A 27,220-nucleotide genomic window follows, 5' to 3' on the forward strand; every position below is an offset into this window, starting at 1 on the left:
CCTTTCAAGGCCTGCAGTAGAATAGGTGATGGCTAAATTAAGCGGCATTAATTTGGGTGTTCCTACACAAAATGAAAATGAGCTATATATAATCAGGAACAGGGCTCAGAGGAACCAGGTTAATTTAACATGTCTTATTGGATGAGTAGGTATCCCCATGTGAAAACCCAGTACAATATATCTAAAAGAAATGTGGCACCCTTGACCACTCCCCTGAGGGGAAGGGAGTAATACCAGTACCCCATCTATTATTATTTGGTGGCTTTTCTGAAAGTTAAAATCAGTCTTTTTTAAAGAGCAGAAACTCTTTTGTATGTAGTTGTTGTTAGTGGTGCTGGAATGTGAGTAATTCCGATGAGTTACTATTTCTTAATTTGCTTTTCCTGTCTTAACCCAGATGAGCCAGTGGATATGTCAGTATTATCCGAAGGAGGAGGAGAGCCTTTTCAGAAGAAACTCCACAACGAACCTGTGGAAATAGCAAACCCCCCTCTGCCACCCGCGCCCATGCGGTCACCGCACGCCTCGACACCAGTGTCTCCCAGCACCCCGGTCTTCACTCCTGGTTCGCTTCCTATCCCATCCCAGCCTGAGTTTTCTCATGTGAGTAATGTAGAAACAGTTGTTTTTTCCCTCCTAACATCTTGTTTTCTTAATTAAAAGAGCTTTATTAAATTTACAAATCATAAACTCTTCCATTTTAAGTGATACTCTAGTGAATTTACAGAGATGTGCAGCTCTCACCACATGTAGTTTTAGAACATTTCCAGAATCACCAAACAACTTGAAAACATTTCTTATGTTTAAATTTTGTCCTGTCTTTAAACTACTTTTTTTTTGTTTTTTGTTTTGTTAGGACACAATTTTTGTAGTACTGGGGATGGAATCCAGGGGCATTCTACCTCCGAGCTACACCCCCAGCCCTATTTTTTATTTTTTATTTTGAAACAGGGTCTCACTGAGTTGCAAAGGGCCTAAGTAGCTGAGGCTATCGATCCTCCAGTCTCAGCCTCCCAAATGCTGGGATGACAAGCATGGGCTACCATGCCCGGCTTTGTCTTTAAACTTCTTGAAAATGTTATTACAAAATTGCAAAGGGTTTTGAATTATTATTCTACCTTATCACTATTGCTACTGCTGCTGGTATTTTTGTCCTGCCACATGCCTGCTTTTTATTATTATTATTATTATTATTATTATTATTATTATTATTATTATTATTAATATGTACTGTGGATTAAACCCAGGGGCATTTGACCTCTGAGCTATACCCCAGTCCTATTTTATTTTATTTTTTTTTGTTAAAATTTGGTGTTTATTTTGATTTCCACTGTCCATCAGGATCTGGCTGCTTTGTCAATAGCCACTTAATAATGGAAGGTGCACTGATTCAAGTTCTTGTGAACAAATCCCAACTATTGGATAAGAATCAAGTTTGAGCCAGTCGTGGTGGCGCACGCTTGTAATCCCAGTATTTAGGAGGCTGAGGCAGGAGGATCGCGGTTTGCGGACAGCCTCAGCTACTACTTAGGCCCTTTACAACTCGGTGAGACCCTGTTTCAAAATAAAGAATACAAAATAGGGCTGTGGGTGTCGCTCAGAGGTAGACTGCCCTGGGTCCAACCCCCAGTACCGCAAAAAAAAAAAAAAAAAATCAAGTTTGATAAACTATCTTATCTTTATCAAGGCAAGGTTGACATACAATAAAATTGAATAAATTTGCCAGGCATGGTGACACATGCCTGTCATCCCAGTGCCTGAGAGGCTAAAGGACACAGAGGATCCCAGGTTCTAGACCAGCTTCAGTGACTTAGCAAGACCCTGAGCAATCTATCGAGACCGTATTTCAAAATAAAAAAATAAAAAGCAAGTGGACCAAATAGGAAAAAATATTGATAAGAATAATTATAAACTGAAGTTGAAGAACTAGAAGTAAATAGCTCCTTTCTCCTTGTCTGAAAGTTAATCTCACTTACAAGACCATCCACTCTTAGACTTTGGGTCTCTCCAAGAGTTTAAGGAGAGCGGTGTCGGCCACCGTTGTGGAGGGCGGCTTGGTGGGAAAGGCCCCTCTGGCCACTGCGGTTCATCTCTCTGCCTCCCAGGCCAGCTGGTCCTCCCGCAGGCCTCGACCAGTCTCTTCTTGAGTGTCCTCACCCTGCACATCTGCCTCTGGATGTCTGCGGAAGTCACATGCCGGCTGCAGAAGGGTGGGAAATCATGAAGACCCCTTCTGGGGATCCTTTCCCTCTAGTCTGGAGGCTGGCCAAGAGCAGGGTTGGGGAAGGATGCCGCCTCCCCCGCACCAGCGCAGCCTGGGGATTCACCCTGACTTCCTGGTGGGGTGATCATCTTTAAGACAGCTGCAAAATCAGATGGACTCAGACATTCTCCTTCACTATCCTGAGCCCTGAGTCCTAGCAGCCTCTGGTGCACACAGCACTGGTGAGGCTTCTCCCTGGCCACAGTGCCTGGGTGGACGTCTCCTCATCACCATGCTATGGAAGGTGCAGCTGGTCAGTCTCACGGGGTCCGCAGACCCCTTACAGGCTCTCTCCGTGGCCCTCCTTGTAGGGAATCACCACCTCTGTGAAGGCTGGAGTATCGTACTTCTTTTGAGCTTCCCCACACAAAGCTGGCTTGGGGCTTACTGTTCCCCATCTCCTCCATGGTCGCAGAGCAGGCCCTGTGTCTCACTCCTGATGCTGACAGGCTGAGGCTGGCTGGGCCCTATTTACTTTTATATTTTGAAACAGGGTCTCCCTAAGTTGAGAGCCTCATGAGCTTGCTGAGACAGGGCGGGAACCTGCAATCCTCCTGTGTAAGCACCACCATGCCAAGCCACATGCCTACTTTTTAGGAAAGTGAAATTGTTTATAGCAGCCATACAACTTTAATTTTCTTATCCCAACCATTATTGTGTCATTATAATTTTCAGTGTTATCTTCATATTGTCTTTTCAGAAGTTGTATAATATACCAGGAGTGGTTGTACACATTTGTAAAAACAGTACTTCGGAGATGGAGACAGGTTTGTGGCCAGCCTCCACTACTTAGTGAGGCTCTCTGCAACTTAGTGAGCCCCTGTTTCAAAATAAAAAGAATAAAATTGTGCTGGAAGATTAGCTTAGAGGTAGAATGCCCTTGAGTTCCACCGCCAGTACCACGGCAGAAAAAAGTTGAATAATATTTTTGAGTGGATATGCAATTATTGAATTAATCATTCCTGTACTGAGGGCATCAGGATGAGTTTTAGTTTATTGATATATATATTGTCTTCTTAAAGCAAGGGGAATATAATATCTAATTTGCATAAGTATTAGGTTAATTACTTAAAGAAGAGACACGCAGATTTTATCATCACATCTAAATTACTATATTAAATGTTTAGTCTAAATGCCTGTTCTAGTACAATCTTACATGAGGCAGTTGTGTTATTGGGAGAATTTCTCTTATGGCTTTCAGTTTGTAGGTGTTATAACAACAGTTTATATTTAAAAGAAAAAATTTTAAATGAATAGTAATGAAGTATGCTATGAATTTAGTGAGGAGGAAGAAAGAAATTTAATTGATTTCTGAGTTTTAAAACTCTTTTGTTCAGCCGGGCATGTTGGCACATGCTTGTAATCCCCGCGCTTGGGAGGCTGAGACAGGAGGATCGCACAGGTTCGAAGCCAGCCTCAGCTACTTAGTGAGGCTCTCGGCAACTTAGTGAGACCCTGTTTCCAAATAAATATAAAATAGATCTGGGAGTATAGCCTGGAGGTAGAAAAGCCCCTGGGTTCCACCCCCAGTACCACAAAAGAAAAAAAAAGGAACTTCTTAATCACTTTTGGGTCTGCCATTACTACCTTTGTGTCCAATTGAAACTGAGCCTCAGTTTCTTCACCAATCAAATAAAGATATTGATACTGTTTACCTCATATGGTAGTCATGAAGGTTAAGTGTGTGTGTGTGTGTGTGTGTGTGTGTGTGTGTGTGTTGTCTGGAATAGTGCCATATATGAGTTAAATCCTGGCTAAGAGTATTCATTCTGCCAGTGAAGGAGTTGAAGACAAGGTTACATAGAGCCAAAGTGGATGTTTACCCACCATCTTTTTCTTTAGCTTTTATTTTTCTATCAAAGTTTATACATAATCAATATAGTACAAAAAAGTCATTAGAATTTATGGATCAGCTATAAGCAATGATACAAGCATGTGCCACCATGCCTGGCTTATTTTACTTATTTATTTATTTATTTATTTATTTATTTATTTATTGCGGTAGTGGGGTTGGAACCCAGAGGCATTAACTTTGTGAGACCCTCAATAACTTAGCAAGACCCTATTCCCAAAATAATAATAAGCCAGGCATGGTGGTACATGCTTGTAATCCCAGTACTTGGAAGGCTGAGATAGGAGGATCGCAGGTTCGCAGCCAGTCTCAGCTACTTAGGCCCTCTGCAACTTAAACCCTGTTTCAAAATAAAGAATACAAAATAAGGTTGGAGACAGACATGGTGGTGCACACTTGTAATTTCAGCATTTGGGAGGCTGAGACAGGAGGATCACAGTTTGAGGACAGCCTCAGCTACTTAGTGAGGCCCTTTGCAACTCAAGAGACTCTGTTTCAAAATAAAGAATAAAAAATAGGGCTGGTTGTGTAGCTTGGAGATAAGATGCTCCTGGGTTCCATCCTTAGTACCCAAAAAAAAGGGTGGGGGAGTGCTGGAGGTGTAGCTCAGAGGTAGAATGACCCTGGGTTCCATTTCCAGGACTGCAAAAAAAAAAAAAAAACCTTTAAAAAAATTTATAAGGCCTGGGATTGTAGTTCAGAAGTAGAATGCCCCTTGGTTCAATCCCCAGTACCAATATATACATATACATATACATATACATACACACACATACATTTGTATATGTATCATATATAAATAAAGTAAAGATATTAGTATTTTTTAAGGTCTTCACTGGAATAGTCACTTTCCCATGAAGGCTTTAGTTTTTCTTTTGTGTGTGTGTGCGCACGTGCAGGGGTCAAACCCAGGACCTTGTGTAGTAGAGTACAGGATGTACCAGTGAGCTATATTCCCAGCCCAGTTTTATTTTGCTCTCTTTTTTTTTTTTTTTTTGGTGGTACTGGGGTTCCTGGAAGCCCTTCTACCTCCGGGCTACATTCCCAGACCTATTTTTGCATTTTTATTTGGAAACAGGGTCTCCTAAGCCAGCGCGCGGGGCTAGCTTCGAACCTGCGCGATCCTCCTGTCTCTGCCTCCCAAGCGCGGGGATTACAAGCGTGCGCCACCACGCCCGGCTATTTTGCTCTCTTTAAATTAGAGACTTTCCTTAGATATGTGGGGATGCTTGATTTTTTTCTGATATTTATGATTGTGGCTCTGGGCTGGTGGTGGGCTTGTGTTTTCTGGCATGCACTGCAGTGTGACCTGCTGGGCCGTTTTTGATGGGCGTGCCCTCATGTCGGTATCCTGATGGCCTTGGACTGCGACATCCCGAGTGAGTGAGTGAGTCTAGCCTCCTACCTGCTGGGTAGCCAGTGTGCTCGCAGTCATTATCCAGAAGTCTGTTAGTGGAGCAGGGCTTGGGGAGGATGGCTGGGGGTATAAACTTCATTCAGTGTGTAGATTTCCAACTTTAGTCTGGCTGTTCTCTATGAAGAGCTTGATACCTGCTCCTCTTCTCTAGTCCGGGGCTTCTGTTTTACCCTCTCCAGGGCAGGGGAGGGCAGGGAGAGAGGATCTGGGAGCCGAACTGTGTCTTAAATAGATTTCCAACCACTCCTCCTGTTTTTAGCACCACCCTCACCACCACTTCTAGAATTACCTGGTGCTAATGCCAAGTCCTGAATCTTTTTTGAGGGGAGGTGGGGGTGGTTTGGTGGTGTAAGGCTGGCTGTGGCTTGGCTTTCTCCACTGCTGGCTTAGAAATTCAGCTTTTATTAGTCTGCCAAATAAATTGCCACTCTTCTAGAATTGTTTTTTGCAGTTTTCTTTTTTTGAGGAAATTTATGCCTTTTTCCCCTCTAGCTCCTTTACCATTGCTTGGCAAGATTTTAGGAGTTAAAGTAGATATGTGTGTTCAGTATACCATTTTTATTGTAAAGTTCTCTACTTTTTTTCTTTACATGCCAAGTTCTTACATTTTATTATTCTTTTTTTTTTTTTTTTTTTTTTTTTTTTTCTGCAGTACTGGGGAATGAACCCAGGGGCATTCTACCTCTGAGCTACACCCCTAGTTCTATTTTTTATTCTTTATTTTGAATTTATTTATTTATTTTTTTTGTGGTACTAGGGGTGGAACCAAGAGGCTTTCTACCTCCAGGTTATACTCCCAGACCTATTTTTTCTATTTTATTTGGAAACAGGGTCTCACTAAGTTGCTGAGAGCCTCACTAAGTAGCTGAGGCTGGCTTTGAACCTGTGCCATCCTCCTGTCTCAGCCTCCCCAGTGTGGGGATTACAAGTGTGCGCCACCACGCCCAGCCTTTATTCTTTATTTTGAAACAGGGTAATATATAATGGTTTTTTGTTTTTTGTGGTGCTGGGGATTGAACCCAGGGGCGTTCTACCTCCGAGCTACACTCCCAGCTACACCCCTGATTTTTTTATTCTTTATTTTGAAACAGGGTCTCACTAAGTTGCAGAGGGCCTCACTAAGTAGCTGAGGGCCTCACTAAGTAGCTGAGGCTGGCCGTGAACTGTGATCCTCTTGTCTCAGCCTCCCAATAATGGAATTACAAGTGTGCCCCACGCCCGGCTCTTGTCTTTTAGTTCTTTCGCTGAGGATATTTTTGAGATTTAATATGTAATTTTGTGTATTGGGGGGGTACTGGGGCTTGAACCTGAACCCCAGGGCTTTCTACCTCTGAGCTACATCCCTAACCCTTATTTTTTATTTTGAAACAAGGTCTTACTAAGTTGCTAAGGGCGCCACTAAATTGCTGAGGCTGACTTTGAACCTGTGATCCTCCCGACTCAGCCTCCCAAATAAGGAGGTTACAGGTACCCGGCCATATGTAGTATTTTATTTCATTTTTATTGTTGATTGTTGAGTGCCATTCCATAATATGAATATTCACAATTTGCCTCTCCATTTATCAGCTGACAGGTACATGTGATGTTTCCAAGTTTGGCCTGTTATGGTTGATACTTCATTGAACATCTGCAAACACATGTTTGCATGGACAAGCGTGTTTACCCTTCTTGGGTAAATGACTACTAATAGCACTTCTGAATCACGTGGTAATTTATGTTCAGCTTTTTGAGACGCTGTCGTACTGCTTTCCCAAGTGGTTGTGCCCTTTTGCATTCCTTCCAGCAATGAATGAGTTTCAGTTGTTCCACATTCTCCCCAGTACTTGGTTTTGAGTGTTTTAAACTTTAGCTCTTCTTGTTCTCTCTAGTAACATTCCTTTGTCATTTTTAATTTGTGTCTCTGTTGATTAATGCCGTTGTAACTTTGAATTTTGATATCTGCTTTATGAAGACTAACCTATATTTCATGAGGTAGTAGGAGGTAAAATGAGTATGTGCTCCCTCTTCATGGGACCTGAAATGGGCCCTGTGGACAGATGTCTACTAGGTACATTGGGCCCGTCATATGCCTGACAGTGTTTTAGGCTTGTTGATGTTCAGGTGAATTTAAGTGTCTTCCTGCCCTTGGAAGATAAGACAGCGCTTTTAGGTTTCTGTTGGATTCTGCTCATTTAGCATCAGTGATTAAATAAGGACCAAAACAGTGATTTGTTCTACATATGAGTGTCCAGTGGCTATGAGCATTGTATTCATGAGATTATAGTCTGTGTGTGCGTGCGTGCGTGCGTGTGTGTGTGTGTTTTACTGGGGAGGGAACCCAGGCATTCTACCTCTGACCCAAAACTCCTGCCTTTTTTTCTTTTATATGGTACTGGCTATACTCCCAGACCTTTTTCTATTTTATTTGGAAACAGGGTCTCACTAAGTTGCTGAGAGCCTCACTAAATAGCTGAGGCTGGCTTTGAACCTGTGCCATCCTCCTGTCTCAGCCTCCCAAGCACGGGGATTACAAGTGTGCGCCACCACGCCGGCTCCCCGGCCTTTTTTTTTTTTTTTTTTTTTTTAAGGATCTCTCTAGTCGGGCATGGTGGGCATGCTTGTAGTCCCAGCATTTGTAAAATGAGACAGGAGGAGCGTGGTTCACAGATTGCCTCAGCTACTCAATGAGGCCCTCTGCAACTCAATGAGACACTGTTTCAAAATAAAGGATTTAAAAAATAGGGCTGCAGGTGTAGCTTGGACATACAATGCCCCTGGGTTCCATCCTCAGCTCTGCAAACAAAACAAAAAACACAAACTAAAAGGGTCCCTAGGTTGTCTGGAGTTTCTCAGTGTTGCTGAGGCTGGCCTGGAATCTGCAGTCCTCCTGTACCAGACTCGACTCCCAAGTTCTAAAATTGCAGGTGTGGGCCACCATGCCTAGCTCTAGAGTAGTTTTAAAAAATTTTAAATTAATTTTTGTGGTAGTTGGGATTGAACCCAGGGGCATTCTGCCACTGGGCTACACCCCCATCCCTATTTTTATTTTTACTTGGAAATAGGGTTTTGCTAGGTTGATGAGAGTCTCACTACTTGCTGAGGCTGTCCTCAAATCTGTGATCCTCCTGTGTCCACCCCAAGTATAAGGATTGTAGGTATACACCACCATGCCTGGCCTTCTAGGTCCTTTAATGCTTAAGTAGTTGATTGAGAAATTTGGGGTGAATGTAAGGGTTAGAGAGAACAGGAGTACTGTTCTGGACAAATGATGATTTTTTCACCTTTAATTCTTCTTTAGGACATTTTCATTCCATCACCGAGTTTGGAGGAACGATCAAATGATGGGAAGAAAGGTGCAGATTTGCAAAGTTCATCTTTGACTGTCGAGTGTTCTAAAATTTCAGAGATTGAACCAAAGAATTCCACTGAGGACCTCGGGCTCTCTGTAACAGGGGATTCTTGCAGGTTGATGCTTTCTGCAAGTGAGTACAGTCAGTCCCCAAAGATGGAGAGCTTGAGTTCTCACAGGATTGACGAAGATGGAGAAAACACACAGATTGGGGACACTCAACCCTTATCTCCAGTTCTCAATTCTAAATGTGTCCCTACTGAAAGTGACAGTGTCCTGATGAGTCCAGCACAAGGTGGCCAAGGACAGCTGAGTCAGAATGATGGCAGGGCAAAAGGAGATGCCACCGAGAACAGAGATGACATTAGCATGTTAGGGGCCGGTTGCAGAGGCAGAGAAGAAACTCTGGCAGAAGACGTCTGCATTGATCTCACTTGTGACTCAGGGAGTCAGGCCGTTCCTTCTCCAGCGGCTCGATCTGAGGCACTCTCTAGTGTCTTAGATCAGGAGGAAGCCATGGAAATTAAAGAACACCATCCAGAGGAGGGGTCTTCAGGGTCCGAGGTAGAAGAAATCCCCGAGACTCCTTGTGACAGTCACGGAGAGGAGTCCAAAGAAGGAAACATGGAGAGTGTGCCATTGCACCTTTCTTTGACTGAAACCCAGTCTCAAGGGTTGTGCCTGCAAAAGGAAATCTCCAAAGAGGGATGCCCAGAAGCTGTGGAAATGGAAGCCAGTGTGATTAGTATTGATTCTCCCCCAAAGCTGCCAGGGCTTGACCCAGAATTAGAGCATAAGGACCAGGAGGCTTGGGAAGAAGCGACCTCAGAGGACTCGAGTGTGGTCATTGTGGGTGTGAGGGAGCCGTCTCCCAGGGTGGATGTTTCTTGTGAACCTTTGGAGGGAGTGGAGAAATGCTCAGATTCCCAGTCGTGGGAGGATGTTGCTCCAGAAATAGAACCATGTGCTGAGAATAGATTAGATCTCCAGGAAGAAAAGAGTGTAGACTGTGAGGGAGATCTGCAATCAGAAAAGGAACCTGGACAGGAAGCCTCTCCACAGCTGCCTTCGCCTTTAGTGAGAGCAGAAGAGCCTCGCAGAGCTGACCAGGAGGTACAGCAGCCCCAGCCTCAGGAGGAGCGCGATAGGCCGGCCACAGGAGACTCAAAACCAGCTGGTGCAGAGCGGCGAGGCGCAGGTGTGGAGGCCCAGCAGCTCGACAAGGCCTCCGCCCAGGCCTCGCAGAGCTTCTGTGAGAGTTCCAGCGGTAAGTGTGGGTGTAGAACGTTCTGGTACCCAGCCAGATTGGAGTTTGAAATGCAAGGGGGAGGGAACTGCATGTGCGCAAGGCTGAACCCTAACTTGAGTTTTCATTTAGGAATTGCCAATAATATTTGGGAAGTTTAAGATTTCGTTGTAAGTTGTAGATGTTATTGGTGTGATTAATTGTGAGATCAGAGGTCACTTGAGATTTATCAGTTTTATAATGCGGGAATTTTAAATTTTTTACTATTAAACAGGGTCTCACTATATTACTGAGGCTCAAACCCACAATCCTCCTGGCTCAGCCTCCCAGGTACTGAGATTATAGGCATGTGCCACCACACCTGATAGTAGGAGTACTTTCTAATTATCTTTACAGTTTTATGCAAAAGAAGCTTCAAAAACACAGATATTTCTGTTAAGTTAGCAGTAGTATTCTTAAAGAGTTCTTATTTATACTATTAACCAAGCCAGCTGGTGTTTTTTTTTTTTTTTCCACAGACACTGCCAGGTTAAAATTCATAATTTTACTAATATTAATCCAGATTATTGGAAATACTACCAAGTGATTTCCTACTTATTTTAAGATCTTTTATCATCAATTATTTTATCATCAATTGGCTTTTGATCAATTATAGAAAGTGACCAGTTCTTTTAAGAACAAATGAAGAAAAGTGGACTTTATAACAGAAAGTTAGAAGGCACATTTCTGACATTAAGGTTTTTTTTTTTTTTTTTTTTTGGTACTGGGGATGGAACCCTGTGCATTCTACCTCCGAGCTACACCCCCAGCTCTATTTTTTAGTTTTTACGTTTTGAAATAGTGCCTTACTGAGTTGTGGAGGTCCTCACTAAGTAGCTGAGGTTGGCCTCAAACCCTAGTCCTCCTGTCTCAGCCTCCCAAATGCTGGGATTACAAGCGTGCGCCCCCACGCCTGACAGACGTTAAGGGTTTTAAGTACTACTTTGAACCAATGAATTCCATGAGGTCCTTAATAATAAGGACGAGCGTCTGTCTTACCAGGTGGTTTGACAGTTGGTGTTACTCTCATTTCTTCCTTCGTGTCCTTCTTCATTGGCTGGTATTCTGACATATACCAGGATAGCCCATGATAAGCTAGTGAAGCAAGCAGAGAATTGATAATTTACATAACATAAGCATATTAAATGTTAGAGAACTGAATTTATAGAAAATTCCAGTAAATTTAAAAGAATAAAATGTGCCTGTAAATGTATTTTGCAGGCTTTGTTGATGATTTGGCTAGATTAGTGTGAGAGAGCATGTCAGGACACTGAACAGGCTTTATGAGCGCAGATGCAGTGGAGAGCGGCTGGGAGCGCAGCACCTGCCAGTTGGCTGCTGACAAGAGTTGGGAGTGGGTCTACTAGTGGAAACCTCCAGGTGTTTTGACCAGGAGGCAATATGTTCAAAACCATACTTTACTGGAAGCCTGCCTTTTTTGTCAGGGAGGGGTACTGGAGATTGAACCTAGGCGCATTCTGCCTCTGGGCTACCCCAGCCCTATTTTATTTTTTATTTTTGAAATGGCCTCACTAAGTTGCTGAGGTTGGCTGCAAACTTGCTGTCCTCCTGCCTCAGCCTCCCAAGTACTAGGATGGCAAGCATACATCACCGTGCTTGGCTTTTTATTTTTTTCCTTTTCGTTTTTGAGGGTACTGGGGGTTGAACCTGGGAGCATTCTACCTCTTAGCTATATCCCTAGCCATTTTTATTTTTTATTTGAAACAGGGTCTTGCTAGGTTGCTGAGGCTGGCCTCAAACCTGTGATCCTCCGGTCTCAGGCTCTTAAGTACTGGGATTGCAGACGTGTGCCACGATGCCTGGCTAGGAAGGCCACTTTGATTGCAGTGTGCAGGGAGAATTGGGGCTGGGGAGAGAGGGATACCAGGAAATGGCCTGTTTTAGTCATCAGGAATGAGGGAGGCACCGAAGACTGAATGGACATAGAGTGGCAGTGTTGCCCCAGGGCCTGGAAAAGTCTTAACTTTATTATTAGGCCGTAATGATGCATATTGGTCCTAAAGTAATCGTGCGTGCGTGCGTGCGTGTGTTAGTTACTGGGAATGGAATCCATGGGAATTCTACTTCTGAGCTTTGCCCCCACTTTTAAAATATTTTTTATTGAAACAAGGTCTTGCTAAATTCTGAGACTAATCTGGAACCTGTGATCCTCCTGTCTCAGCCTCCCAGGTATTGGGAGTATAGGCGTGAGCCACTGTGTCCAGCTGCCAGCACTTTAAAAAATTTTTATTTTGGCTGGGCGTGGTGGCGCACGCTTGTAATCCCAGCATTCGGGAGGCTGAGACCTGGAGGATCGCGGTTCGTGGACAGCCTCAGCTGCTTAGTGAGGCCCTCTGCAACTCAGTGAGACCCGGTTTCAAAATAAAGAATAAAAATTTTTCTTTTGAGACAGGGTCTCACCAGTTTTCCCATGCTGGACTCAAATTTGTGATCTTTACTTGGTATTACCTACTAGTACAAAAAGGAAACTCTCTCCAGAAAATAGTTTTCAGTAACTAATGCTTACATACAACATTTGCATATAGAAAGATCTGCTTGTTTAAAGATTTCATACAGATTTTTAGGAGTCTGGATGATCAGGTTAGTATGAGGGATGGTTCCTGTCAAGAAAACAGTGCAGATAATCTTTTCCTTTTTATTCTTCCAGGAATGAGAATTCCATAAAATATATCTTTGGCATATACAAGGCTTTGTAAGGTGTTTTGGTTTTGTATTTTTTAGATCTCTACTAAATTTTTAACTTAAAAGACTTGCTTTATAAGGAGCCACCAGGTAAGGAACCCAGGGGCTTTCTACCTCTGGGTTACACTCCCAGACCTATTTTATATTTATTTGGAATCAGGGTCTCACTCAGTTGCTGAGAGCCTCACTCAGTAGCTGAAGCTGGCTTTGAACCTGTGCGATCCTCCTGGCTCAACCTCCCGAGCGCTAGGATTACAAACGTGCCCACCACACCCAGCTGGTCTCAGTGATTTAAGTGAAACCCTCAACAATCTAGCCAGACCCTGTTTGAAAACAAAAAATAAAAAACTGGCTGGGGTACATCTCAGAGGTAAAATGCCCCGGGTTTAATTGCCAGCACCTCCCTGCCCCCAAGAGTAGTTTGGCACTTTTCTTATTTTCTCCTCTTTTTTTTTTTTTTTTTTTTTTTTGCGGTACTGGGGTTCCTGGAAGCCCTTCTATCTCCGGGCTACACTCCCAGACCTATTTTTACATTTTTATTTGGAAACAGGGTCTCCTAAGCCAGCGCGCGCGGCTGGCTTCGAACCTGCGCGATCCTCCTGTCTCTGCCTCCCAAGCGCGGGGATTACAAGCGTGCGCCACCACGCCCGGCATATTTTCTCCTCTTTTGTTAAAGGAGATAATCAGAGACTAGAAAATGTAATTTTGGTAATTTCCTAATTATGATTACCATACCAAAATTTGGAACTGGGACCTCTAAAAGGTAGTTTTACATATTGGCAATGCATGTGTATTATGTATAATTTAATGACATGTGACCAAAATGTGTATAGTGAGGGTGCTTTATAGACAGCGTTTATTACTCTTGTGCAGAGTTAGCTATGAACATTACTGCGAGTAATAGCTCAGCAGGACTTCTGGACCCTAGCGCCCTCAGATTTTTGTTAGAATGAATAAATATTTTGAAGTCCTTTGGTCCATGGGATCCTTTGTCACTTCTTTGAGTAGATAAAATTATAAGTACTAATAGCAGACTTTTCTTTGGGGGCAATAGACAGCTGATGAGCTAAATGACTTCTTGAGTTAGCATAGCATGCTATTCCACTTATGTCTAGCTGCCACCAGAGATTGTATCACTAAGTATCTCCAGATATGCCATCTTTGGTTTCAGATGTTCTACTGTTTCTTTTGACCCTACATCCCCCAGAGCTTCCCAGTTTGGGACTTTATCTGCTTTTCTTCTGGTCACCTACCTCTTATCAGTCCTGCTGTTGATGGCTGTAAAGAGAGCAGAGATGATACTAGGGGCTCGGTTTGGAGTCTTGGTGAAGGTAATAGCCTAAGACAAATTGGAAGCAAAGAAAAGAACGGTTGGAATGGTTTTTGCAAACTGAGTGTGGTGGTACACGACTGTAATCCCCAGGACTCGGGAGGCTGAAGCAGGAGAATAGTAAGTTTAAGGACTGCCTGGGAAGCGTAGGCTCTGTCTCAAAATAATAAATAACAAGCCTGGGGGTGTAGCTTATTGTTAAAGTGCTCCTGGGGTCAATCCCCAGTACTACAAACAAAAAAAAAGCAAAAAATACTTCTTTGCAATTTTTCTCATTTTTGAACCCAGAGGCATTCTGCCTCTGAGCTACGCCCCAGCCGGTTTTAGTTTTTGTTTTTGAAACAGGGTTTCACTTGGTTGCTGAGGGTCTCCTGTGTTGTTGAGGCTGCCCGTGAACCTGCCATCCTCCCATTTCAGCCTCCCAAGTACTGTGATTATAGGCATATGCCACCACGCCTGGAAGTTTCCCTCATTTTTGCTTGTTTTATACCTTTGTTTTGATTTGCTTTTTATTTATCGTTGTTTTGTTTTCATTTTTGTTGTTGTTGTTTTTTCAGAAACCCCATTTCATTTCACTTTGCCTAAAGAAGGTGACATTATCCCACCACTGACTGGCGCAACCCCACCTCTTATTGGGCACCTAAAATTGGAGCCCAAGAGACATAGTACTCCTATTGGTGAGTGAATAAAAAGACATTTAAGGCAGACTTTTTGAGATATCATTCTTGGTGCACACGATACGTGCAGATCTGTGAACATGGGCCTGATTGATAAGGTTGATTGTTGTCTTTGTAGACCTCGACTGTGGTGTTTGATTGTATGATCTGGTCCCAGGAGATGAGAGAATCAAAGAAAGGGTGGAGGGAAGAAAGGGGCGAGCTTTGTAGGATTTTATCACAGCATCCTCGTAAAGCAGCGGAACCTAAATGCTAAGTAATAGTACAGACTGTTCACAGGGAGGAGACAGGACATAGGGTAGCGTACTAGTTGCTCAGGACCCCGGCTAATCCGTCAAGCTGCTGCTTGACGGGACAGGAAAGCTTAGATCCTCTTTCCCTGAAGCAGCCGGTGGGCTTCTACATTAACCTATTTGTTTTCTCTAGTCAGTGCTGAGGTAACAGTCATGCCGTCTGGAGTCTCCGCTCCCTATGCCTGATGCTGGCAGATGTGGGTTGGCTGAGGGCTCATGCAGCACCTTTGTCCAGATGCAGAAGTGGAACTGAATCCTGTGCTCCTCTTAACTCCAGGTGTCAATACTAGTTCGTAGCTGTTGATACTGTGGCAGGATCCATCGTCGGAGCCCTCAGCGCTGCAGAGTGTGGAGCCACGCAGGCCACGCAGTGCTGACGCTGACTGCGGTCGCCGTGTGTGTGTCTTAGTGTGCTCTCTTCCTTCCTCCCTGCTTCCCTTCTCCCAGGTATCAGCAGCTACCCAGAGAGCACCATAGCAGCCAGCGATGTCATGTCTGAAAGCATGATGGAGACCAACGACCCCATCCTTGTGGGTGGAAAGGGGGCTTCTGGGGCACCCCCAGAGATGGGTGAGAAGCTGTGTCTAAGAATGAAACTGGCCAGTCCTGAGACAGAGGCGAGTGAAGAGTCTTTGCAGTTTAGCCTGGAAAGTAAGTTTCATGTTATGTCAACCTTGAGTTTTTAGTAGTTCCAGAGTACCTGGAAACTATTAATTATCTTCTGTGTATAATAACTGATACTTTTCTAATTATGAATATATTTGTAAAGTCCTATTCTCATAGATGTTACTTAGTCCATTTCTTGTGACTAAAGATACTTTTTTTTTTGTGTGTGTGGTACTGGGGATTGAACCCTAGTGGCAATCTACCTCTGAGCTACACCCCCAGCCCTATTTTGTATTTTGTTTTTATTTTATTTTATTTTTGTGGTACTGGGGATTGAATCCAGGGGCATACTACCTACAAGCTACACCCCCAGCCTCATTTTTTATTCCTTATTTTGAAACAGGTCTCACTGAGTTGCAAGGGCCTGTCACTAAGTAGCTGAGGCTGGCTGAGAACAGGGATTACAAGGGTGTGCCACCACGCCTGGCTAAGATGCTTTTGTTTTGTTTTGTTTTGGTGGAGTCTGAGGATGGAACCCAGGGACATTCAACCTCTGGGCCACACCCCCTGCCTGTTTTTTTATTCTTTATTTTGAAACAGGGTCTCAATGAGTTGCAAAGAGCCTCACTAAGTAGCTGAGGCTGTCCGCGAACCGAGATCCTCTGGTCTCAGCCTCCCAAATGCTGGGATTACAAGTGTGTACCACCACGCCCGGCTAAAATGCTTCATTTTATTTATTTATTTATTTATTTATTTATTTATTTGTCTGGGGATAGAACCCAGGGGCATTCGACCTCCGAGCCACACCCCCAGCCCCATTTGTTATTTTTTATTTTGAAACAGGGTCTCACTGAGTTGCAAAGGGCCTCACTAAGTAGCTGAGGCTGGCTGAGAATATGGATTACAAGGGTGTGCCTCCATGCCTGGCTAAGATGCTTTATTTATTTATTTATTTATTTATTTATTTATTTATTTTTGTGGGGTCTGAGGATGGAACCCAGGGGCATTCTACCTCCGAGCTACACCCCCTGCCCTCTTTTTTATTTTTTATTTTGAAACAGGGTCTACGCTGAGTTGCAGAGGGCCTCACTAAGTAGCTGAGGCTGTCCACAAACCGCAATCCTCTGGTCTCAGCCTCCGGAATGCTGTGATTACAAGCATGCACCACCACGCCTGGCTGAGATGCTTCATTTTATAGTCTCTGTTGTTTCTTGTATTTCTATATTAAAATTTTATCTCTATTAGGTAATTGTTACAGTTTAGATATGGAATTTCTCCCAAAGAAGCTCATGTGTTGGTAATATAGCAATGTTCTGAGGTGCAATAATTGAATCATTTATCCACGCATCAGTGGATAAATCCATTTGATGGGTTAATGACGTGGATGTATTTGCTGGTGGTAAGTGCAGGGAGGTCGGGTGCTGCTGGAGGAGTGGGCTTGGTGCCTGGCCTTGGGGACTCTCTGCTCCCTGTCCCTCCTGCCTGCTTCCTGGCTGCCAGGAGCTGAGCAGCTTTCCTCGGCCACGCCCGTCTACCGTGATCCTTCTGCCCTGCAACCTGCTGATCATGAACGGACTCTGAAACTGTGAGCCCAATAAACTCCTCCTCCTCTGGGTTCTTACAGTGACAAAAAGCTGAACAACACAGTAGTTGTTTTTCATATTCAGAAGAAAGTAGAAGCGGGCATGGTGGCACACGGTTGCAATCCCAGTGACTTGGTGGCTGAGGCAAGAGAATGGAAGGCCAGCCTTGCAGTTTAGTGAGACCCTGTCTCAAAAGAAAACAAAAAATCAAAAGGGCTGGGGGTGTAGCTCTGTGGTAGAGTACCCCTGGATTCAACCCCCAGTACCCGTACCTCCCACCACACTACACACAGAGTGGGTGGGGGGCAGGAATGTAGCTTTGTAGAACAGAACTGGGCTTAATCTCTAGTATCAAAAACAGAAAGTAGGAGTCAGGTGTGGTGGTGCACTCTTGTAATTCCAGCATTTCGGAGGATCGTGGTTCGCAGACAGCCTCAGCTACTTAGGAGGCCCTCTGCAACTCAGTGAGACCCTGTTTCATAATAAGGAATAAAAAATTGGGCAGGGGGTGTAGCTCAGAGGTCAAATGCCCCTGGGTTCCATCCTCAGACACACACACACACAAAAGTGTGTGTATATGTATAAATAACATACATACATATAAATATGTATATTTTGTTGAAAAATATATAAGTATATATATTTTTATTGCTAAGAATATATACATTTTTATTTATATATGTAAATAAAATATCATTACATAAATATATATATAAATAAATATCATTTGGTCTGGCTAGAAAACAGAGAAGGAACCAGAAAATGACTACAGTGTAGTAGGGACCAGGTTCTGAAAGGCCTTTTTATCATGCTGAGAAGCTGAAGAATTTTGGGCAGGGCAGTCAGAATACCAGATTTATACACTCGCAGCCCTATTTTTTATTCTTTATTTTGAAACAAGGACTCACTAAGTTGCAGAGGGTCTAAGTAGCTGGGGCTGTATATGAACCCTCGGTCTTCCTGTCTCAGCTTCCCAAGTACTGGGATTATAGACATGTGCCATTATGCCCGGCAGATTTGCTTTCTTAAAAACGATGAGCTGAGAGCCCGGCATGGTGCTGTACGCTTGTAATCCCAGTACTTGGGAGGCAGAGCCAGGAGGATCGCAAGTTCATGGCCAGCCACAGCAACTTAGTGAGACCCTGTTTCAAAATAAAGAATAAAAAATAGGGCTAGGGGTATCGTTTGGAAGTAGAATGCCCCTGGGTTCAGTCCCTGGTAGGGAAAAAAAAAAAAAAAAAAAGGATCAGCTGTGTATTTGAAGACTTTGTGCCTTCATGCATGGTGTTTGCACAGCCCATTTCCTATTCTCCCGCCCTACAAAGTTCTACCTAATCTTGAATCAGGAACTGGCGGTTACTAGTGGTGGGATAGAGATAAGGGGATGCATTTGAAGTGAGCAGAATAGATAGGACCTTGGGGCTTGTTGAATGTGGAAGTAACATGGAGGGGTATTACAGAATGGCTTTACATATAGTGTATCTTTCTTTTTTGTGTGTGTGGCACGGGGGAAAGAACCCAGGGGCATTCTACCTCCGAGCTACACCCCCAACCCTACTTTTTATTCTTTATTTTGAAACAGGGTCTCACTGAGTTGCAGAGGGCCTCACTAAGTAGCTGAGGCTGTCCGCGAACCGCGATCCTCCGGTCTCAGCCTCCCAAGTGCTGGGATCACAAGCGTGCTACTGTGTCTCATTTTCAAAAGCATGCTCCAAAGTAGGCATTTTATATTGACGGAAAACAGAATGCTTTTTGAGCAATATGCCTCTAGTCACCATAATTAATAAGAGGTAAGCCTATGATTTTTCCAGTAGGTAAAACTGGAATAAGTTGTCAATGAACAGATTTTATTCCCTTGACATAGCGACACTCCTTTGAACACGGGTTCCTTTTGGTTTCACCTTTCAGCCTTTGCTACAGTCTCTTCCCTGGAAATGTGTCTTATCTTTCAAATATCTGTCCTAAAGCACCTTGGGAAGAACTTGGGTACCTTCTGTTTGTGGGTGTTCCTAAAATGATGCACTAAGTTTGCACATCAGCCCGGCGTGGTGAGCATGCTTGTCATCCCCGTGCCTGGGAGGCGGAGACAGGAGGATCGCGCAGGTTCGAAGCCAGACGCGCTGGCTTAAGAGACCCTGTTTCCAAATAAAAATATAAAATAGGTCTGGGAGTGTAGCCCGGAGGTAGAAGGGTTTCCAACAACTCCGGTACCACCAAAATAAATAAGTAAATAAATAAAATGATAAAAATAAAAATAGATAAATAAATTTGCACATCAACCTAAAGTACTATCCTATATAGCTTATATTTTTTACTAAAAAAGTTTTTATTTTTAAATTTTAATTAATTTAAAATCTTTTATGATTTAAATTTTTTTGTTGTATTATATAAATTTTAAAACTTATGGGGAAAGATTAATTGTGATTCAGGAGATGTTTTATTTACAAATTTTACTGTTTAAGCCAGGTGTGGTGGCACACACTTGTAATCCCAGCATTTGGGAGGCTGAGACAGGAGATCGCAGTTCAAGGACAGCCTCAGCTACTTAGTGAGGCCCTTTGCAACTCATTGAGACTCTGTTTCAAAATAAAGAATAAAAAATAGGGCTGGAGGTGTAGCTCAGAGGTTGAATGCCCCTGGGTTCCATCCCCAGTACTGAAATAAATAAATAAACAAATAAATAAATAAAAATTTTACTGTTTAATAATTTATCCTGTTGTATTTCTGGTCAGGCTGAGTCATTTTCTAAAGGAAATTTGAGAAATGTATTGGTGGAAATGAGAAAAACTCATGCTATTAAATTATATCTGTCTAGCCAGGCATGGTGGTGCACAGTTGTAATCCCAGCATTCAGGAGGCTGAGACAGGAGGATCGCTGTTTGCAGACAGCTTCAGCTACTTAGTGAGGCCCTTTGCAACTCATTGAGACTGGTTTCAAAATAAAGAATAAAAATAGGATAGGGGGTGTGGCTTGGAGGTCAAATGCCCCTGGGTTCCATCTGCAGACCTGAAAAAAAAAAAAAAAACTTGTCTATGTTCATCTGTTAGTCTTATTTTGATTTCTTATTATTTGATGCAAATACTAGTAGAGCAGGGCGAAAGTTTTTAGGTGTGTTATCAACTGGATTCTGTTTCTCTTTCCTTTATCCTTGCTTTTGTTTTTTTCAGAGCCTGCAACTGGTGAAAGAAAAAATGGATCTACTGCAGTTGCTGAGGCTGTTGCCAGGTAACCAGAGCTGGTAGCTATTTAGAGGAGCTCGATATAAATCTGCTAGTAATGAAGGGAGGATGATTTATCAACAGATGGAGAGCTTACCATGAAATTCCAGCGTCAAAGGTTTAGCAATGTGTTGAATTGATCATAGAGGTGCTGAAGTCCATATGCTTTTGCTGTTTAAGCTTTTTCTTTTAAAACTCAAGTCTTCAGCGGGTTTCCTCTTGTTCACATGAGTACTCTTTTTTGTCACACTGAGACTCGTCATTGGTGAAGAAATGGAGGGCTGAAGCGTCAGCTGTGGACACAGTCCCTCTGCCACCCCATAGCCAGCCGCCGGCCTCAGGCCATTTTATTTCCTGCCTACCAAATTAACTCCTACACAGAGCTGTTATTTTTGCTTCGTCATGGGTGCCATAATGCTTTGAGAATAGCATGACCCCTGCCGGGGTTTAGTGGAGAAGCTTTGCCATCTGCTGGCCGTGAGAGTGGAAGTGTTCCGTTTGTTTCTGGCATGAGTCACGCAGTATGAAAACACTGGCAGCAGTTGTTGCAATACAGGTGAGGATTCTAAAATCAGGCTTAGGCAGGTACCGTAAATAAAACAAGTGAGGTGCAAGACTGCCGGCTTTAAAAAGTTGACAGTGATTCCTTAATGTCACCAGTGGTCACGTTTCTCTGCCTTATAGTGTGTGTGTATGCGTTACTGGGGGTGGAACCCAGGGGCATTCTACCTCCAGGCTACACCCTCAGTCCGACTTTTTTTTTTTTTTTTAAACAGTATCTCACTAAATGAACCCAGATCCTCCTGTCTCAGCTGCCCAAGTACTGGGATTACAAGGGCGCACCATTACACACGGCTTTTATAGGTGTTTTTTTTTTTTTTTTAATTTGTTTGAGCCGGGCGTGGTGGCGCACGCTTGTAATCTCCGCACTTGAGAGACGGAGACAGGAGGATCGTGCAGGTTCGGAGTCAGCCGCGCTGGCGTAAGAGACCCTGTTTCAAAAATATAAAAAGAAAATAGGTCTGGGAGTGTAGCCCGGAGGTAGAAGGGCTTCCAGGAACCCCCATACCACCAAAAAACAAAAATTTGTTTGAATCAATATCCAAATAAAATCAGTACATTGATTAGATTGATAGGTCTATTTAGTCTTTTTAAAATCATAGATTTTCTCCTCCCCTTTCTACAGATTATCTGTTTCAGGACTGGATTGTTTGTTATAGTTTTATACACTGGATTTTGGTGATTGCATTCTTATAATATTTAATATAGTTCCCTGTCTACCTTATTTCCAGTGAATCTTCTTGAAAGTTTTTTATTATGCTAATTTAAAACATGTATGAAGAATTTGTATTTTGGCATGAGGTGTTTTGGACTTTTGGATGTAGAGAAAGGATTCCCTCTGTGCCTAAAAGGACACTCTCCAGAGGTAATTTCCCCTCCCTGATTAACTTGACGTATTACTTCAATGTCTCCTTGCAGTCCCCAGAAGACCACATCTGTGTTTAGCTGCCTCTGCGAAGCCCGGCAAGAGGATGCAGCTGGGCGTGGGGAGCTCCCCTCCACCCCCACCAGGTGAACATTACTGTCATAGCATCCTTTGGGCTGCACGGGTCCATAAAATGGTCGGTGACACAATCCGGTCTGCACTACTTCTGCTTCGAGCTCCGGCTCGCTTTGTTTCTTTAATCTGAGATACTACGACAAATGGTAGATGGATGCATGAATCAGGTGTTATGAGGATTTTGATTAAATATTTTATGGATATAGATTTTTATCTTTATCTGCCAGTTCTGTCAGTCTGAAATGAATTAGTCTTCATAAAATTAATATAGATGTAATTTTGTGTTTCTAAGATTTTTCTTATTTAGTTTTAAAAATGTTTGCTTTTAACGAACTTTTTATTTTTCCTTAGAGTTTCCCATAGAGGAAAATATAAGGTGCTTACTATCACAAATTTAAAGTCTTTCTGACTTGATGGAATTGGTTTTCCCTTAATTGCTCTATTTTATAAACTTTTAGAATAGCTCTGAAGCAGTAGTTAAAACAAAAAAACAGAATCAAAACAAAACCTTGAGTTACAGTGTCTCTTCAGCTGGGTGTGATGGTGCACACCTATAATCCTAGTACTTGGACATACAAGAATCACAAGTTTGAAGAGAGCCTCGGCAACGTAGTGAGACTCTCAGAAACCTAGTGAGACCCTGTTTCAAAACCAAAAAATTAAAAGGGCTGGGGATAGAGCTCAGATGTACAATACCTCTGGGTTCCATCCCCAGTACCACCAAAAAAAAAAGTGTCTCCTCTCTATTTAAATTATTAGAGTACTGTGCTTTATTTGATTATATATAATTCTTATATTTATTTGTTTTTATGGGAAGTCTTAGATCAAAGCGTTGGCACATTTCATGTCTCGCAAGGGCTTGTTTTCTGTGAGAACCCTTCTAAGTCTGTCTTGTCTGTCTGTCTCTGTTTCTGTCTCTCTGTCTCTCTTTTGCAGTGCTGGGGATTAAACCTAGGGGCATTTTTAACTCTGAGCAATATCCCCAGTCCTTTTTTTAATTTTAAAACAAGGTCTCACTAAGTTGTGGAGGGCCTGGCTCAGGCTAGCCAGGAACCTCCAATTCTCCTGTCGCAGCCCCCAAGTACTGTGATTACAGGTGTGTGCCACCATATCTGGCCCAAAGTCTCTTTTATAAAATCACTAAACTCCATTTATGATGCTTGCCTTCATGGTCTAATCACCTCCAGGAGGCCCTACTATTACTACTACTACTACTTTTTTTGTGTGTGCGGTACTAGAAATTGAACATAGGGGTGTTCTACCACTGAGCTCCGCCCTCCAGCCCCTCTTGTTTTTGTAGTGGGGTTGAAACTCATGTGCCTTCTACCTTCAGGCTATACCCCAGACCTATTTTATTTTTTATTTAGAAACAGTCTTGCTAAGTTGCAGAGGGCCTTACTAAGTTGCTGAGGCTGGCTGCAAACCTGTGATCCTCTTGTCTCAGCTTCTCAAGTACCAGGATTACCAGTTTTGCCACCATGTCTGGTAAGACCCTAATACCATCACTTTGTTGATACCATCACTTTGTGATTAGGAGTTAATCTATGAACTTTGGGCAGGCACAGACATTTAGTCCATAGTCTTGAGGTAAAATATGTGGGAAACATTGGTAATTGAATTCTTAAAATTATTATTATTATTATTATTACGTGTGTGTGTGTGTGTGTGTGTGTGTGTGTGTGTGTTGTGTGTGTGTGTGTTGATAGAGATTGAATCAGGAGCATTCTACCTCTGAGCTACATCCTCAGCCAGAGTTTTTATTCTTTATTTTTGAAACAGGGTCTCACTAAGTTGCAGAGGGCCTTGCTAAGTAGCTGAGGATGACCATGAACCCAGATCCTCCTGTCTCAGCCTCCCGAGTGTCTGGATTACAAGTGTGCACCACCACGCCTGGCTTCGATTTCTTAAAATTATTAATCCCTACTCCTTTTGATTTTGACTCACCACCATTATTGCTTAGTCATTGACATGTTAGTTATCTTTAAGGTTTAAACACAAGTATTTCTGGGTGTGGTGGTGCACACAAGGAGAACCGCGGGTTCAAGGTCAGCCTCAGCAATTTGTGAAACTTTCAGCAGTTTAGTGAGATCTTGTTTTAAAATTAAAAAATTAAATAGGGCTGTGTGTGTGTGGCAGGGGGGTAGCTTTGAGGTAAATTGCCCTTGGGTTCCATCTCTCGTACTGCAAAAAAGAAAAAAACACCCACAGATATTCAGTTCATAGAGAAGGTGACTTAAATCTCTTTAATTGCTTTGTTTATAATGCTCAGCGTTGCCGGGCGTGGTGGCACACACGCTTGTAATCCCCACACTTAGGAGGCTGAGACAAGAGGCTGAGACAGGAGGATCCCAGAGGTTCAAAGCCAGCCTCCGCTACTTAGTGAGGCTCTCAGCAACTTAGTGAGACCCTGTTTCCAAATAAAAATATGTCTAGGAGAATAGCCCAGAGGTAGAATGCCTCTGGATTCCACCCCTAGTACCACCAAAAAAGCCCCATATGTATACATGTGTGTGTGTGTGTGTGTGTGTGTGTGTGTTTGTGTGTTTAGATAGATAGATAGATAGATAGATAGATAATGCTCGGAGTCAGTTAAGGAATGTGAGAGCCCTTCATGAAGCCAAGTGAGACATCTTGACCTAGTTGATCCTTTTCAGAGTAGATCTCTAAGCTGCCTGTGTGTGTGTGTGTGTGTGTGTGTGTGTGTGTGTGTGTGTGTGTGTGCGCGCGCGCGCGCTTGCGCACGCTACTGGGGATGGAACCCAGGGGCGTTCTACCTCTGAGCTACACCCCAGCCCTATTTTTTATTATTTATTTTGAAAAAGGTCTCCCTGAGTTGTGGAGAGCCTCGAGCCTCTGGTCCCCGCCTCCTGAATGCTAAGATTACACGCCTGCGCCACCAGCCCGGCCTCCTTTTTAATTTTTATTTTGAAACACAGTCTTGCTAAGTTGCTAAGGCTGGCCTTGACCCAGTGATCCTTCTCTTAGCCTACTGACTCCTGGGATTACAGGCATGTGCCACCGTGCCCGCCCCGGGTTCACCCTGTCAACACCTCATCACAGGGATCCTGTTCAGCAGGGTTTCCAGGGAGGAGACTCTTGGCACCACAACACTGTGTCCTTCGTTTGCTTCGTTTCAGGGGGAGCTCGCTCCATTTCCCAAGGGCTCAGGATGGCAAGGAGAGGGGACGACCGGAGGGTGGTCAGAGGGCCCGGCACAGTGAGCAGCCTGTGGGGCCTGCCAGTCCTGCTGGGGACTCTGCCTCCACACGGGGGCCTCCTGCTCCTCAAGAAGCGATGGACACGGATGTGCCAGGAGGCCAGAAAGAAGGCTGGGACGCCATCCAGGAAAGGCCTAGTAAGGCCCTGATTGAAAGGCCCACCCAGAGCAACATAGGAATCCAGACCACGGAGCGCTCCCTGTGGGCCCCAGAAACTGTGTCGGCAGCAACCCAGACCGTGCAGAATGTGTGCGAGCAAGGGACCAGCACCGTGGAGCAGAACTCTGCAAAGCAGGATGCAACGGTGCAGACCGAGAGGGCGGGCGGCGAGAAGGCCGCCAGTGCCCCCGGGGATGACACGGAGTCGCTCCACAGCCAGGTGAGGCCTGGCCTGCTTCCCACCCCCACACCGCCGCCCAGGGACACCCGCAGGAGCTGTGTATGGACTGTGGGCCAAAGGGAAAGCAGCTCTCCAGGATAGAGACGGGGCAGTGACAGTGAGGGGTATTCTTTTAGGGTAAACAGAAGTGTGCTGGGAAGGAAAGCCAGGGCACGCTCTGGGCCCTCGGTATCCGCCACATTCAGTCTTGGTTTCCTGCCTCCAGTTCCCATCCTCCTCTGCCTGTGAGAGCGAATCCCTCTGCTGAGTCCACCGTGCCTCCCAGGAGCCCAGCAGGAGGTAATGGAGGCTCGGCTCGGAGGACCGTGTGTCACGGTAACGGCACTGGGAGGGACAGTGCCAGGAGCAGAGGCGACGGCGAGAAGGCCCGGGTGCCGGGCTGCGAGAGAGGCCAGGCTGGAGGCCGTGGAAGTGCGAGGGCGGGTGGGCTCCTGGAAGCCTGGGGAAGTGTGGGCACTGGGGTGAGTGCAGTGGGGGGGGGGGCTGGGCATGGTGGCGCGTGCCTGTAATCCCAGGACTCGTGAGGCTGACAGGAGGCTCCCAGTTCAGGGACAACCTCACCAATGAGAGTTCCTTTTAAAAAAACCACACACAAAATAAAAAGGATTGCAGGTTCGAGAACAGTGTCGGCAATATAGTGAGACTCAGCACCTGGCGAGACCTTGTTTCAAAAACAAATATTGAAAAGGGCAGGGGTGCAGTTTAGAGGTAGAATGCCCCTGGGTTCCAACCCCAGTACTGCAAAAGACAAAAAGAAAAAGGTAAAAGTGGAGCTAAGTGTGTATGTGTCGACAAAATGTGAAATTCACAAAATACCATCGGTGGCTTTGGGATCCATGGCAGGGAGAATTCAGACGCTGCAAGTAGTGGCTGAATGGCCTTTTTAGTTGCTGCCCTAGACCTTCTTCACGTGGAGTCTTCCCAGGAAGTCTGCCGTGGTGAGCCTCTTGCTGATTGTCCAGGTCACTTGTGTTCTAAACCTAGTTCCTATCTATTGAACACTGTGATGTATCCTCTGCTCCAGACAGTCCAGCCTGTGAGGCTGGTATTGCAATTTCCTTTCACAGGTAAAGAAACTAAGCTGGAAGAGGTTAAGTAACTTGCCCAAGATTTTGCTAGTAGGTTATAGAACTGGACTTTGAACTCTATGTCTGATTTCAGAACTTGTTATTCTTAGCCAAGTGTGGTGGTGTATGGTGCATGCCTGTGATATCTGTACTTGGGAGGCCAAGACAGGAGAATCTCAGATTCGAGGCCAGCCTCAGCAACTTAGTGAGACCTGTTTCAAAAAAAAAAAAAAAGGCTGGAAGGTGTAGCCTGGAAGTAGAAGGTATTGTGCGTGCGTCTGCATGCACGCACACACACGCACACACACACACACACATACGCAGAATTTGATATTCTTTTTACTGTACTTTTCACTATTCTGGTTTTTTTTTTTTTTTTTTTTGTGGTCCTGGGGGTGGAACCCAGAGGCTTTTTACC

The 27,220-nt window shown here is 44.1% G+C and overlaps 1 protein-coding gene across 1 annotated transcript in view; it reads left to right on the top strand.

Annotated features, from left to right (window-relative positions):
- The window catches only part of TP53BP1 (tumor protein p53 binding protein 1), a gene marked incomplete at its 3' end in the record, with an annotated part of 70,249 nt that overhangs the window by 22,242 nt on the left and 20,787 nt on the right, over nt 1–27,220 (top strand). The window contains exons 10-16 of the mRNA XM_080707476.1: nt 398–603; nt 8,810–10,127; nt 14,736–14,855; nt 15,596–15,799; nt 20,506–20,563; nt 22,036–22,128; nt 25,255–25,714. Of these exons, the coding sequence (XP_080563602.1) occupies nt 398–603; nt 8,810–10,127; nt 14,736–14,855; nt 15,596–15,799; nt 20,506–20,563; nt 22,036–22,128; nt 25,255–25,714 (2,459 nt within the window). The remainder of the gene's footprint in view (nt 1–397; nt 604–8,809; nt 10,128–14,735; nt 14,856–15,595; nt 15,800–20,505; nt 20,564–22,035; nt 22,129–25,254; nt 25,715–27,220) is intronic.

This window comes from Muscardinus avellanarius, assembly GCF_963383645.1.
Source record: "Muscardinus avellanarius genome assembly, chromosome: 12".
Lineage (NCBI taxonomy): Eukaryota > Metazoa > Chordata > Mammalia > Rodentia > Gliridae > Muscardinus > Muscardinus avellanarius.